This window comes from Lycium barbarum, chromosome 8 (assembly GCF_019175385.1).
Source record: "Lycium barbarum isolate Lr01 chromosome 8, ASM1917538v2, whole genome shotgun sequence".
NCBI classification, from domain to species: domain Eukaryota; kingdom Viridiplantae; phylum Streptophyta; class Magnoliopsida; order Solanales; family Solanaceae; genus Lycium; species Lycium barbarum.
Genome location: NC_083344.1, coordinates 130,599,423 through 130,615,001, shown reverse-complemented (window position 1 = coordinate 130,615,001; position 15,579 = coordinate 130,599,423). Strand labels below are relative to the sequence as shown.

The 15,579-nt window shown below is 35.3% G+C and overlaps 2 protein-coding genes across 2 annotated transcripts; one reads left to right on the top strand and one right to left on the bottom strand.

Annotated features, from left to right (window-relative positions):
- Positions 1-343: 343 nt before the first annotated feature.
- On the bottom strand, positions 344-11,596 carry LOC132607460 (L-galactono-1,4-lactone dehydrogenase, mitochondrial). Its single transcript, XM_060321431.1, has 7 exons — positions 11,011-11,596; positions 9,810-9,956; positions 6,589-6,839; positions 3,028-3,213; positions 1,993-2,386; positions 1,240-1,380; positions 344-777 (listed from the first exon to the last, which is right to left on the bottom strand). The coding sequence occupies exons 1-7, from the start codon at positions 11,497-11,499 to the stop codon at positions 619-621; spliced, it is 1,767 nt and encodes a 588-aa protein (XP_060177414.1). The 5' UTR covers positions 11,500-11,596; the 3' UTR covers positions 344-618.
- A 1,000-nt stretch (positions 11,597-12,596) lies between these two features.
- Positions 12,597-14,928, top strand: LOC132607458 (lycopene beta cyclase, chloroplastic). The gene is made up of 2 exons (XM_060321429.1): positions 12,597-13,524; positions 13,908-14,928. The coding sequence occupies exons 1-2, from the start codon at positions 12,943-12,945 to the stop codon at positions 14,829-14,831; spliced, it is 1,506 nt and encodes a 501-aa protein (XP_060177412.1). The 5' UTR covers positions 12,597-12,942; the 3' UTR covers positions 14,832-14,928.
- The last annotated feature ends 651 nt before the right edge of the window (positions 14,929-15,579 follow it).

Below are 15,579 nucleotides of genomic sequence, written 5' to 3'. Positions count from 1 at the left end.
TAAAAAAAAAGTTAAACATTAAGGTATCTTAAAATGTTCACTTTTTTCGCACCACCACCCATATCTGCGTGCAAATGCTTGATTCAGGACAACTAAATTTTATATCATACCAGTCCAATCATATTGGTATATTGAAACAGAGTATAAACTATTGTAACTGAACAAAACATATAACAGCAGAGGTTCCCCAGTTCAATCTTGAATAAAACAACCAACACATGTTCTGTTAACAAGTGTGTGCTGGTGCTCCAAATTGAAATTTAGGCTCAACAGTAGCACCAAGCATTCAGAATACATTAATATCCTCAGAGAACTGCTCAAGAAATAGTGCGAGGAATCGGGATCGTAGAGACTGCATATTTCTCATTCAAACAACAGAATTGAAGCTATAAATTATTTATTAGCCTCAGCTAGACCCCCAATTTCTTCCCTAAATTGTCAAGTTGGGGACTGGCCTCAAGCATATAGAATACATGACAAGCATTATTATAACAGTTCCTTCGACGTAACATTCTGAACAACAATATACAGGAGCAAAATTTCCTCGCATGATATTTTCTTTGAAACAGACGTGACATAAAAGAATTGCTAACAAAGAGACATAAACGGGACAACCAGTCACACAGCCTCGGATGAAGGAAAGAGCTTCTGAAGCATATTATTAGATAGGATGCGGTTCGGGTCTAGCTCCTTTCTTGCTTGATTGTATGCATCCACAGGGAATTTCTTCTTTAGCCTTGCCTGCAGAGCTGCGAGCTCTTCCTTGTCCTTAGGAACCTGGAAGTAACACAAAATTAAATGACAACGCAATTCACTCCATTTTAGTACCTTATTGGCAACCTTAACTAAGAGATATAGCCAGTATCTAAGGTTTTTTTAAATAAAGCCAGCGTCTATGATCAAAGTTGTATGCAAAATCACAACAAAAGGAGCTTACATAGCAGCAAGTAGTGGAAGAAGTAGGAGACATTAAATCTCTTTATCTTGCACAGTTTTTCCTCAGCAATAATAAAGAATCAATACTCTGATAAATTATTTTAGATATCCCCTTTCACCACCAATTTCAATAATTTTTGTAGTAGGCGACATTGCCCATAGAATACTCTTCCCTTGGGGCTACTTGCCTCCGTAATAATGTAAAATAAAATAACAGGACGAAAAAGAGGAACTGATTGATTAACGGTATCTGCATGCTCCTATATAACTGGCATAAATAGACATTGTGAAAATAGCTCATACCTCAATCTTCGCCCAATGTTCAAAAGCAGAATAACGATCCCACAACTGTGCTTGTGTCATATGCCTGTAGTGGAAGAACTCCTCAGTGATTTGCCTTCTCTGCCGAGCATCCATGGTTGGAAGATACATAATAATTCCAACCTAGCAACATATTGGAAGGGATATAAGTAATAAAGCTATGTGTCAAGAATATCAGGTCTAACAAAATAATAGGGCTTCACTTTCTGAACAGAAAGCAAACAAATTAAAACTAAGGCACGTGTAAAAGGTCAAGAGGCCACCAAAGGGTAAACTTTAAAACCCATCCACCCTTGTTTAAGATCTATTTTCCAAATGATATTGTCAGCATTGATTGGCTCATCTAAGTATCACCACCCACAGACTTAAAATCTCTCCTTTTTTTCTTTTTTTTTGTCTGAAGAAGATGCACTTGGACCATGGACTTAATTACTTCACAGCTCACATCATATAAGCAAATATTTGCATGCATTACGGGCTGAATTCCTGTAGGGAACCCCAAAAAAGAAGATCTCAACCACAATCGTAGAGTACATGACAGCCCAATCAAAAGCAAATTAAAACAAGACAATAGTGAGAATTTATCCAACTGCTAAACAAAAGGTCAGTCATGGTTTGTATCTCATTTATGATTTTCCTTGAATTTGTGCAATAACAATTACGGTGAATAATTGGGCTCCAGAGGACCTTTTCCATAAAAGCAAATCATAGATTCACATGCTAAAAAAATATTACCCATGAGAATATATCATCATCCGCTGAGCTATAAGCTGGACTCATTCGACTTTTGCTGCAAGCGGTCCATCTCTGTTCTATAGGTGCAGGGGCAGGTACACTTTCTTTCTCAACGAGCTGCATCACTTCCTCTATGTACTCCAGGTCTTTCATGCTAGGTTTTGACAGTGTTCCTGCAGGGAAACATGTCTCTGATACCCACTGGTGGCCCCCGCAGTCAAAGCCTAAAATTTCATCACTCCAGCCTACTCGATATCCTTCTGATTTCCTCCAGAATTCTGCCTCAGCTTTGTTGACTTTAATTACATGCTCCTTGTTGAGAGGATCCATCGCAAGTAGTTTATCTCTCAGTTCAGTGAATGATAGTTCATCTGGAGAACTAGAATCAGCAACTCTGTAGCAAGTGGTAAGAAATTTATTTAGAAGTGATTAAACATTATTATAAAAATAGAATCAAAGGACATTCAGCACTTATCCTAATTTTACAGCCAACCTCTCTTTTTATGTGGTAAAAAATATACTAGGAGTTGAGTTTAAAATGTTTATTTATTTTGTCAATTATACAAGTAATACTGGATTACTTGTTACATTTTGCTTATCAAACAAAATTTTCAACCAATTTAGTATTGTTTTCCAGCATTACTTGTATTCATCTATTAATGATCAATAATCATAATACAAGACCACAATTTTAACGCATGGTTGAAAAGTTAGACCGATAAGCAAAACCTTACAAGAAGGCTAAAAAGGAGTAGCAAAATAAATTCAAATTCTTGCAATATGACATAGTTCAGAATATATTATTACTGCAAGTGTCTTAATTATTAAAATTACCTTAATATAGGGCATAAGAGTATATTATCTCACCTATTCTCTTTCAGGAAAAGGTCTAACGCAAAAAGGGGATCCTTCCCAGTATATGTGAATAGCTGAAACTACATGGGGAAGTTCATCCGACAACAGAACGCCGAGCAGAAATGCAAGAACAAGAAGTTATGACATATAGTTTTACAGGCTAATTCAATGCCACCATACCTGTACTTCTTCAACGACTCCCGGTAGAGATCTTGTACATGCTGCAAGGCTTCTTCTGTGGTATACTTAGGTTTATGATTTGGTGGACCTTGCGACTTAGATATAGGATTGCATGTCACTACCACAACTGCATCAGTATATGGAATGTGCAAGTATTTGACATGCTTGTTCTCAGATAGGAATTTTCTGAAGTAATGACATGTTAGTGACATTATTCAAAGCATAGGACGCCAAGTGCAATATATATGCTTTACCATGCTATGTATATTTAACATGCATCATCATTAACAACAAACTGCTACAATAAGATATTTATATAGGTGCAACAAATCATCATCATTAACATTTAGAAGGTGCAGAAAACTTCAACTACACTCCAGGGTAGGCTAAAAACTAAAAAGTACACTTAATTTTGATAAAACCGAGAAGGCAAGATAAACTCCATTGGAGCCCAGGAAACACTAGACAAAATTTAACTGAGATCCCTAGATTTTCTAATACTGCAGTTTGAACGGGTACATTGGTTATCGAAAATAACTATCAAGTTGTCTTAAAAGACATTTTTAGAAGTTTGTACTGGATTTTTTCTATTACGAGATGCACCAGTCGGTTCACAATGTGAGATATTTAAATTGTTCACCTATAAGGAACTACAACTTTCACTCTATAGGTCTCTTCATCACTGTCAGCAACTACCACTTCTTATATTCTTCTTATATTTATATCTCTCCTTCACATCTTCTCTTATCCACTATTCTATTTCTTTCTCTTTGTTCCATCTTTATTTTTCTTCCCTCTTTCACATGTTCTAGCCCACAAAAACAGAAGATACAAATGAGATAGAGTAGCAACACTAAATCAAGTCCTAATTCAACTTCAATGCTTAATTAGGAATTATAAAAGAATAACACATCAGATTGTGGCGTGATAAATGGTTGGGAATAACACCCTAAAGGAGGAATTTCCAAACTTTCCTCTTTTCTGATGCACACTCATGCAAGTATACCTCAACGGTGAACAACATAATGCAGCTGATGAGCAAACTGGAGAAATATCAATTAACCCCGAAAGGAAAGAGAGATTTAAGAAGGGCTGGGAAAGGAAAATTTTCAGTCAAAACCTGCTCCTATGTACTGTAACGTGCTAGTAGATTTATTGAAAATTGGGCCTGGAATATCATTGGAGAATCTGAAGCTCCAACAAAAGTTGGCTTATTTCACTTGGGTAGCCTTGTTGGAAACCTATCTTACCCGTGAAAATCTATACAAAAGTGCAATGGATGTACAAGTGCAAAGAAGAAGCAGAGAACCTCCATCTATTTATCTACAGTCAGTTAAAAGTGACATATGGAGCATGTTTTGGACCGTTTGGACTGCATTGGGTGATTCCATATATATATATATATATGTTGGGGACACCAGGAAGTTGGCAAATCCATCAAGAACACTCAGCAGATGATTTAACCTATCATTTATGATGTCTATGAAGAGAAATAAACCCAAAGAACTTTTTTTGGTGTCTCAACTTGTACATCCTCCGTCAAGGCGAGGTGTTTAATGAATCTTTTTTTTTTTTTTTTTGGTTAGTGTAAGCAGAGAAGTGTAGATAGTAAAAACACTTTTTTGGATATCATAAGCTCATTATGTTTTGTTTAGAAGTGACATATGACAATGTACAGGAGCTCTAAAGCCCTTTAGAGATGTACATTATTAATATTATTAATTCTCTGTAATCGTCATGTCTGGGCCAGCTTGTACGCACCTCAACTAATTTCCGGGTATTGGCTACCTCCCACCAACACGGTTCTGGCTAACTCTGTCCACCGAGGCTTGGACTGATGGGAAGAAATGACTTAGTGTTTTTGCTTCCGTTGGGATTTGAACATTAGACCCATGGTTCTCAGCCCACTTCATAGATCAGTACGCCACACCCGTGCGATAGAAATGTATATTATTGTGGTGCATCTTCTGAGTGCATATCAATATGATTCACTTGTTTCATCATCAAAGCAAAAGTTTAAAGCTTACAGCTCTAATTCTGAGTGGACTGAGCAGCAAGAAAATCAAAAGATATGCAATTTTTTTTTTATGACATGGGAACCCGCAGCCGCTACCCTTCGATTGCACACAGGGTAAACCCAGCTCCTGTGCAATAGCTCGCAAACCACACAGGAGAGGTAACCCGCACTAGGCAAGCCCCATGCGAGCTCGACCCAGAAGGCAAATCCCTTACTGTCGTAGGCAGGGGATTTCGAACCTGAGACCTTCATTATGAAAGCCCCCTGCTCAACCAACTGAGCAACCTTGCGAGTAAAAGATATGCAAATTCAACTACCATTGTTTTAAAAAACTACTCTCTGTCTCCCTTATTATAAAAAAAAAAAAAAAAAAAAAAAAACTACTCTCTGTCCCATATTATGCTACGGTGTTAACTGGGCACGGGGTTTTAGAAAGAAATAAAGACTTTGGGAACTTGAGGTCTAAAACGAGCCATAGACATTGTTGTCTCTATAAATCATCTCATCAAGGGAAATGAGATGTTTTTTTTTTGAAAATGCAAGGGAAATGAGATGTTTAAAGACAAATATTTCCAAATATTGAAAGGTGTCGTTCTTTTTGGGACAAATTAAAAAGGATAATGCTACACCACAAAATGGGACAAAGGAAGTACTTTCTTTTCCTTTTTCTGAGCAAGCCTTGTTTCACAAATACACAATCATATATCACTCGCAAAAAAGCCTAAAATCTTTTCCATGAGATCTCTTGTGCTAGGTTTTAGTAGGGCTGGGCATTCGGGCAGTTGGATTGGATATGAAAGTTTCGGCTTGGATTTTCGGTTTTCAAAGTAAAGAAATTACAATCCGTCCAATAAGTTCAGATTAGATCAGATTTTTAAGTTCAATTTCAGATTAATCGATTTAGATATTTCAGATTTTCGGTTTTCAGCCAGTAAGTTGAGCTGCTTCTTCTTCTTACAAAAATTAACATCCAAATCAAGTATTCAAATTAAAGTCATCAAAATAAATTGGCCTAGCAATGAAACCATTATCAAGGAACTGTAATAACGATATTAGTAAGACCATAAGAATTAACAATAGTAAAACCATGTACAGAAAGTATTCTGACAATGACTTAGTAATTAGTATTATTATCTATGAGCTAATGTCTAGTGGGTAGGGTATTGGACTTGTTAGTATAGGGGATATGGGTAATGGATTGATGTCTAATGGGAGGACTACATATAAGGTATTTCAGATTTTCGGATATCCAAAAATCCGAAGTACCAAATCCAATATCCAAAAATTTTGAAGCTTAAAACTGAAATTTAATCCACAATCCAAATATTAAAAAGAAAAAATGGATTTCAGGTTTGCCCAAACTATACCCATTGCCCACCCCTAGGTTTTAGGATGCTTGCAAATCGCTAGCTTCGGAACATCAATATTAACAAGTAGCAAGCACTTCATAAAAAAAAGATCCTCTAAGAAGGTCTAATTTAAAAATTATGAGAGCTTCCAGAAAAGGAAACAGATCACCAAAAAAAACAAAAACAAATATTTACTTGTGATTTTTCTTGATATCTTTCATGTTAGACAGGAAAGTATGTTCTACAAGCTCCTGCCTCTCAACACACTGAAGAGTGACTTCTGCAACCACACCAAGTCCTCCAAGTCCACATCGAGCTAGATAAAAGAGTTCTGGATCTTTCTCTTTTGAAATTTCTATTGTGCCCTTGGCGGGGGTAACCAATTTCATGCTTATGACTTGCTCATCAATTGGAGGCAACCTGGCACCAGTGCCATGGGCACCAACCTAACAATTTGAATTCAAGGAAACAAAAGCTTTAGAATTTCCCCAATCAATCCTCAACAGAAACATCTATCTGACAAATCGATATATCAACTAACTGCATGTTGGAATAATGTAGAAACCTCAAACAAGTAGGAAAAAGCAGATCCTGTCCCTTGATATACACCAAGGAATGAAACGGAAACAGCTTGAACATTTTGTCTTTGATTGATCATGCAAAAATAAGCTTTTTATTTACATAGGCAGATGTACATCAAGAAAGTACTGTATCAGTTGTGCAAAGTAGATCCATAAACTTCCCACAAAACTCATCATTTCACCATTTCTAGAGGCAAATTTCTGGCCTCCAGAAAACAATAATATACAGCCAAGTTATAAAGATATATACAAGCACAACTTGTCCCTCAAAAGCATCTATTATTCCTCCTAGCCAAAGTGTTACCACTATGCAAATGATGTTGTATACTAGGCCTCTGAACAGTTTTTGGAACTCTACTTGAATTGTAAACCTAGATAAGGCATGGACAGGCCATAATTAAAACTTCAGCACTAGCACAAATTATGCAAGGCACATATGATAAGACATATACCCCAGCCTCAAAAGTTCTCACTCCCTCAGTCAAAACTCCATTATCCTAGTCTAATCAGAGATGAGAATTAAGGCAAATGTAGCACCTTGAAATAATTCAAATAAGGAGCAAATCGAATACCAAGGGCACACCCACTATATTGTCTTCTCTATGAACTAAAAATTAGTTTAGAAGTATAAAAGAGCTACTTTACTAGTAATATTGGAAAACAAATATAACGACAACAAAACAACGCATCAACCACGCCTCAATCACAAGCTACCAGGACTTGGCTATACGAATTCTCACTATCCATTTCGCCCCATTTGAACACGTTTCTTTCCAATATTCAATAATTCATGTTCCCTAACAATACAAGTTTAAACATTTTCTACTCCATTTCATAAAATAAACAAATTTCATACATTTTTTACTGACATACAATTTTTTTTTTTGAAATTGGTAACATTGGTATTAATAGCACTAGGGCAATGCTGAAGCCATATTTACAGAGGAGAAGTCCCTGCAGCCAACAAAAATCCTAAAACAACAGTTACAATTGCCCTATAAAATCTATTATGGAAACCTCCTCCTCTAAGTAGCATTCTTTACACCAAAAGTGAAACAAAAGTAGACACTAGATTAAAAAGACTTCTAGCAATCATTGGACCTAATGTAAGCTTATCAACATGAACCTTAATCCCAACTAACTAATATCACGTATAGGGGAGAAAAAGTGAAATGGACATACTATGTATTTTAGTTAACCCTTTAAGTTATCTATCACTACTCTATTGTCCAATAAATAAACTGAGGTAATAGCACTTTTGGTCCCTCAATTATGAGTAAATTCTAATTTTTGTCCTTGTGATCAGTGCTTTGAAAAGGCGTTTTCTGGCCAAACCGCGAGGTGAGGCGTACCAAAAAAGCCCTGAGGCGTATTGGTGGGGCGTAAGTATCGTCATGCGAAAGGCCCAAGCTTCGGGGCGTTCGCCTAGGTTTTAAACCCCGAGAACTTTTTCAAATTTGAACCAAAATAGCTTAATAATTATTTTTTTAAAAAAAAAAAGGTTAAATATCCAAAAGTTAACTCATAGTAAATTCTTAAACTAAAAACCTCAAAAAGTCAAAAGGTTTTTTCTAATTGTTTAACCTAATTTCATAATCTTTTCTCTTTGGTGTTTACGGAGTAACAAATACACTTTAAACCTTTGTATACAAAGTGCAAACTACAAAGTAAAGAGTTTGTCCTCCAATTCTTACTCTGCTTCTATGCTTGCATTTTCATTCTTTATGATTTATTTCCTTCAAGATTTTTTAGCATTCTTCAATTTAACTTTTCAAGATAGTTTTTTATTTTAGAATTCTTTTGGTATCGCACTAGTTAGATTATGTTTTGAAGACTATTCTGGCTATTTGTATTATAATGAGTATTGATTTGTTATGTAGTTTTAGGTTTTAAAACAATAACTTTATATTATTGGTCATTTTTATTTTTGAATTATCAGGATAGAGTATCAATTTTACAACTCTAATTATATTCATCCTAGTCATGTTATTGGTGTACTGCATCTTTACGTCATTCACTTTTTCAAGATTTTTTAAAATTGTTTGTGCACATGTTAGCATGTTAATTATTGATATATACATTTTCCTACTAATTTTATTATTATTTTTGGGTTTTTTAAAAAAATAATTTTAATATATTCTTTTTTGGATAGGTTTTAATATATTTATTTTATTATTATTATTATTATTGGATGACGTCATTCACTTTTTCAAGATTTTTTAAAATTGTTTGTGCACATGTTAGTATGTTAATTATTGATATATACATTTTCCTACTAATTTTATTATTATTATTGGGTTTTTTTAAAAATAATTTTAATATATTCTTTTTTGGATAGGTTTTAATATATTTATTTTATTATATTATTATTTTTGGATGAAGTATTTATTTTATTAATTTATAAAATACTAAAAATTAAATACCTGTGGGATTTACGCCCCGTGCCTCGGGACTTATGACGCCTCGCCTTACGCCCACGTCTTTTAAAACGCTGCTTGTGATATCTGGTGAAGCACATCTAATCTTCAATTAATCGAAATGTGTATCTTTAATCCTTTTATGTAGAAAATATATTATACTTGAACTACCTTTTTTTATCATCAAATATGGAATAACAATACAAGCTTATCAGTAACTAAGCAGTGAAATTACTAATAATTATGGTAAATTTGTGAATATTTATCGGCAGAGGGATCAAAACGGCATATTTCAATTAATTAAAGATTAAATATGCTTAGTCAGGTATCATAAAGACCGAAATTTAAAATTTACTAATAATTGAGAAACCAAAAATTCTATTAAACCAATATGAATCCACAAGAAAAAATCAATCACCTGAACAATGCCACCAACTTGCTGTTCTCTAATCGACGCAAAATTCTGAAGAGTAATCCCATAATCCTTAATAGAATCCACAAGTTGCTGAACCCGAATCCCAGCTTGTACAGTAACCCTTTTCTTCTCCTTATCCACACTCAAAACCTGTAGTGAAAAAATAATTCAAAGTTGTAGGAAACCAAAATTAGTTACGATTTGGTATTTTACTTCATGTCTAGTTAGTATTTATAGTCAAATTTATATACAAATATGTTTTCCATTTTATAGTCAATGTAGGCTTATATACTACTATAAATAGGACTGTTGGCTATTCAAAGATTCATGATGTTCTAAATAAAAAAATAGGGAAATTTCCAAAAATATACAACCCAACATAAACTATTACGCCACGTAGCCCACTATACAATATTATACATTATTGTACCTGGGAAAAAGAATAGGGTGTGTTTGGTATGACAGAAATTTATCCTATTTTCTCTTGCTTGGATACACTAAGGGCCCGTTTGGCCATAAGAATTATTCATTTTTTTCCGAAATTTTTTCACTTTTTTCCGGAATCAGCATTTGGCCATGAAAATTTCAAATACAACTTAAAGTTGTATTCCGGAATTTGAAAAACAAGAAAAACTTATTTTTCAAATTTTTCACTTTTTTCACAACCAAAACAACTACATTTCAACAAAAAATACAATTTCAAAAATTATGGTCAAACACAACTCCAACTCCAACTCCAAAATTCCAAAAAAAATGAAAAAAAATGGTTTCTATGGCCAAACGCCTACTAAATATTTTGGAAAATGTTTTCGTTAAAAATATGAGGGAAATATTTTCCGTATCCAATAAAAACACACCAAAGCAACCCACCTAACCCCTGCACCCCGCCTACCTCCACCACCAGAAGTTGCACTCCGAATTCAAAACCTCTTAGTATTTTGCTTTGAATATATGCAAATGTTCTTAAAATGACATTTGCTGACTTGCATACCAGACACAAGAAATGAGTAGGAAAATCACTTATTTTCCGAGAAAATATTTTCTCAGAAAGCAAGAAAGAATATTTTCTCAACCCTGTATAAAAGGTGTATATACGCAAATAAGAGCTAAATCAGTAACAAACTCAAAGTATGGGCTACGTGGGCGTATATATATATTTTCAAAAAAAAAAAAATAGACATAGAGCGTAATTTTGCTTCATAACCTTATCCATTAAGCCCAAATTGACCATCCCAGCACGGGTCAACCCAATCCCATTGGGTGACAAACCCGACCCGACAGGCCGAATCTTCTGCTTCTTAACATTGGCATCCTTAACTATCCTTTCAAGTTCTTCCATCGATTCGGGTTGTAAAAAAGTCCGGGTTTGAACCTCATGGGTCCCGCTCCAATTAGATACAGTGTGAAGATCATCAGGTAATGGGGCGTAACGGAATAACTGAGCTTTTTTATGAATAGCGTTTTCGGGGAAAGGGAAAGAATAGTATGTAGCGGCACCACAGCCTAAGAAGAGTAGGGTGTATCCTATGTACTTGCGGAGTTCCGCATCGGATGATGGTGGGCCCGGGGTAGTAGAAGAGAAGAGGCGGGGATTATAGGGTGTGGTGAGGAGTAACGGGTTACGGTGGAGGCGAGTGTGGTGGTTGAGGAGGGATTGGAGAGAGCTGCGTTTGGAAGTGAGAGAACGGAGCATTTGAACGGTGTCGTTTTGAAGAGGTTTTAGTGAAGTGAAGATCTGATGTGGAAGATTTGAAGAAAGATTTTATTTCTTCAAATCAATTGTTTCGTGAGTGTATGGGTTAAGGATTAGGAAGTTTCTTTTGATAAAAAAAAAAGTGGGACCATAGTCCTTGCTGGAGTGACGTTGACTCTCTTAATACCTTAACCTTTTATATCCTTTTTCTAAAAAAAAAAAAAAGGATAAAATTTATTGATATATTATTGGAAATTGAGTAAATTTATCATCGGTTAAACTTTGTTCTAGTAATAGACGTGAACGCTAACTTAAAAAATATAAAGAATTCAGTGCTAAAAAATTTTAAAAGTTAGATTTATAAAGTTTAAGTTTTGCATCTGCTTCTGTTCGGTGGTGATAACTAATACTCCATTTGTTTCATCCTCTTTTGATGCTTATTGAGAAAAATATAAATGCAAATTATAGTTACTAAGCTACATCTATTTATTAAATATTTTTTTTTAAAATTGAGCAGTATTAAAAAAAAAAAATCTTTACTGTTAGTGGTATAATTGAAAATAAAGGTCAAAATTCTTAAGATAAGTGATTATTTATAAACAATATTTTAAGTTGGGCCGAATGGAGCGTCGATCGGCTTTCATTTTGGAGTGGTCTTTAATTTTTGTCCTTCAAATTTGATCGTCTTTAAGTTTTTTCCTTCACCTAACGCTCTAAAGTTATGAGTTCGAATACCAGCTCAGTAAAAAAATCGCAAGCTAGAATTTGGGCCTCAAGATAGAATTTTTCCGTAAGATAGAATTTTGCATGGACAGGTTTGCAAAACTCTTTCTTGCGAATTTTTTTAAATTTTTGATTAAGGGTATTTGAAGTCGAAATTACAAGATTTTTGGCGAAGAGTAAAAATTAAAGACCACCCCGGCGAAGGACAATCCTGCCCAAAATTCTTTCACTTGTATCAATGGACTCAAATGCCTAAATAACATTTTAAGCCATTTATCCATACCAAACCCTTTAAATGGATGTTTTTTCTGGTACAAGATAAAATCAACCAGAAAGTTTGGCCTACTCCCTCCCCCTACCCCCCGAAACGCCACGCCATCCCACACCCCCACGCCCAAACACCAAAAATAAAAATTAAAAATAAAAACAAAAAAGGTGAGGAGAGCAGAAAATACAATTATTGTTGTAATTCAAAGACCACTCTCATGTTCACCACATCCACTAGCATATCCTCAACCAGTACCAGGTTTTGCTCTAAATTTTTATAACATAGCATACAACTCCATATGCTTCTTATATGGCAAATCTTGAGAAATATCTAACACCCTTTTCGTTTCCTAAATTATTAGATAATAATCAACTATTGATTCTAGTTTGATGTTCATAGTTGAAAATTAGGCAACTTTGTTGAAAATCCTGTTTGTGTAGTTTCAAGAAGATATGGATACACTGTTGAAAACCCCAAATAACCTTGAATTTCTGCAACCCCTTCATGGATTTTCTGTTAAAGTTAGCAACTTTACCTCTGTAAAGCCTCAGAAATTTGGTTCTAGGAAATCTTGTGAGAATTGGGGTAAAAGGGTTTGTGTTAGAGCTAGGAATAGTAGTACACTTTTGGAGCTTGTACCTGCGACAAAAAAGGAAAATCTTGATTTTGAGCTTCCTATGTATGACCCTACAAAAGGGCTTGTTGTAGATTTAGCTGTGGTTGGTGGTGGACCTGCTGGTCTTGCTGTTGCACAACAGGTTTCTGAGGCTGGATTATCCGTTTGCTCGATTGACCCCTCCCCGAAATTGATATGGCCTAATAACTATGGTGTTTGGGTTGATGAATTTGAGGCCATGGATTTGTTGGATTGCCTTGATGCTACATGGTCAGGTGCTGTTGTTTATGTGGATGATGATAGGATGAAGAATCTTGATAGACCTTATGGACGGGTTAATAGGAAACAGCTCAAGTCCAAAATGATGCAGAAATGTATACTAAATGGTGTTAAATTCCACCAAGCCAAAGTTATAAAGGTAATGTTAGGTTTTGCCCTGTATTTTTTTCCTATCTTATTTGGATTCTATCATAACTGTGTTTTGCTTCAAAGTGGATATGATTCCTCCATGTCTCTATCCCTTTTCCGGAAGTGAAGTTTTGGAGTTCTATAAGTAGAAGATCCTTTCTTCTCATACAACAACTCAATAGCATCCACATTAAAGAGTCTTGTTTAGGAGAGATTATTCTTCCATACTTTTTTATAATTGTATATTAGTTTTTTCATATGTAGGTCAATTGACCAAACCATATTAAAGATTATGCTTCTTTTAGTAAAGTTTCCTTATTGTTTGGTTTATCATTGTTCAAGTTTGCAATTATTAGCTTCCACATGACGCCCTGATTATTTTGATCCCAACAGGTAATTCATGAGGAAGCTAAATCTATGCTGATTTGCAATGATGGTGTAACTATTCAGGCAAAAGTGGTTCTTGATGCAACTGGCTTCTCTAGATGTCTTGTTCAGTATGATAAGCCATATAATCCTGGGTATCAAGTAGCTTATGGCATATTAGCCGAAGTGGAGGAACATCCCTTCGATACAGATAAGATGCTTTTCATGGATTGGCGAGATTCTCATCTTAATAATAATATGGAGCTAAAGGAGAGAAATAGAAAAGTTCCAACTTTTTTATACGCCATGCCATTTTCATCAAATAGAATATTTCTCGAAGAAACATCCCTTGTAGCTCGTCCTGGATTACGTATGGATGATATTCAAGAAAGAATGGTGGCTCGTTTAAGTCACTTGGGTATAAAAGTTAAGAGCATTGAAGAGGACGAACGTTGTGTAATTCCGATGGGAGGGCCCCTTCCGGTATTACCTCAGAGAGTGGTCGGAATTGGTGGTACTGCTGGCATGGTTCATCCTTCAACAGGTTATATGGTAGCAAGGACTTTAGCTGCAGCTCCTATCGTTGCTAAAGCAATAATTCAGTACTTTGGTTCTGAGAAAAACCATCTAGGTAATGAGTTGTCAGCATCTGTTTGGAAGGATTTGTGGCCCATTGAAAGGAGACGTCAAAGAGAATTCTTTTGCTTTGGTATGGATGTTCTTCTAAAGCTTGATTTACCCGCTACGAGAAGGTTTTTTGATGCCTTTTTTGATCTAGAACCTCGTTATTGGCATGGGTTCTTGTCATCTCGGCTGTTTCTTCCTGAGCTTATGTTTTTCGGATTGTCCCTTTTCTCTCACGCTTCAAATACTTCTAGAATAGAGATTATGACAAAGGGAACTCTTCCTTTGGTAAATATGATCAACAATTTGTTACAGGATTCAGAATAACTTATCAGGAGTCTTGTTCGATATACATCAAATGTGATAATATACTGCTCTTTTTTGTTTCAAACAATTGCCATATTAACTATTCCCATTTCCTGCTTTTTCACTTGCCTTGTTACTCGCTATTGTGTTTGCCATTTTACTTTTTGTTCTCTTTTCTGCCCCTTTCACCACGCTTGTAGCGACTTCCCAGAGGGTACACTGCTAACATGCCTGCTGATGAGAACACTGGTTTTGTTAGAGCAATAGTTATCCTGAAGTAAGATTCCTCCAGGTAGAAAGTTGAGGGGTCTGTATAATTTCAACGGAAATGAAATGATGTTACGAGAAATTTATTGTTTTCAGTTATGTTATTGGATAAAGACGCATGCGTATTCATGCTTATATACACAACTAAAAGTTGTAAGTTTTTAAATGTGTAATGACAATTCTAGCATGAGTTTAATGCACTGGAACATCAAAAGTGTGGTATACAGCATTATATAACTATGTGAGAAACAGGGGGAAATCATTAATATAACTTCGTAAGAGTTTGATCATATTAAACATCCAGAGCAGAATAGGCCTGCATAAATGTCAAGAAAAGTTGCTTCAACAAAGCAATAACATCCATGGACTGCTAAATGGTAGCTTAGTTGAGCTATCCATCTCTTTGTCCTATATATCATTATGTTCCTGGATCATCTTTTTGCCGTCTTAAAAGTTTAAATATTGTTCACACCAGATGTGTTGAGCTCTTTAAACACTTTCG

Excerpts from the sequence above, each read along its gene's own strand:
- LOC132607460 (XM_060321431.1), bottom strand. The coding sequence starts at position 11,499 with ATGCTCCGTTCTCTCACTTCCAAACGCAGCTCTCTCCAATCCCTCCTC. Across the intron at positions 3,214-6,588 it reads GATATCAAGAAAAATCACAA|AAAATTCCTATCTGAGAACA; the intron begins GTAAATATTTGT and ends TCATTACTTCAG. Across the intron at positions 1,381-1,992 it reads ATGATGATATATTCTCATGG|GTTGGAATTATTATGTATCT; the intron begins GTAATATTTTTT and ends ATATGTTGCTAG.
- LOC132607458 (XM_060321429.1), top strand. The coding sequence starts at position 12,943 with ATGGATACACTGTTGAAAACCCCAAATAACCTTGAATTTCTGCAACCC. Across the intron at positions 13,525-13,907 it reads ACCAAGCCAAAGTTATAAAG|GTAATTCATGAGGAAGCTAA; the intron begins GTAATGTTAGGT and ends TGATCCCAACAG.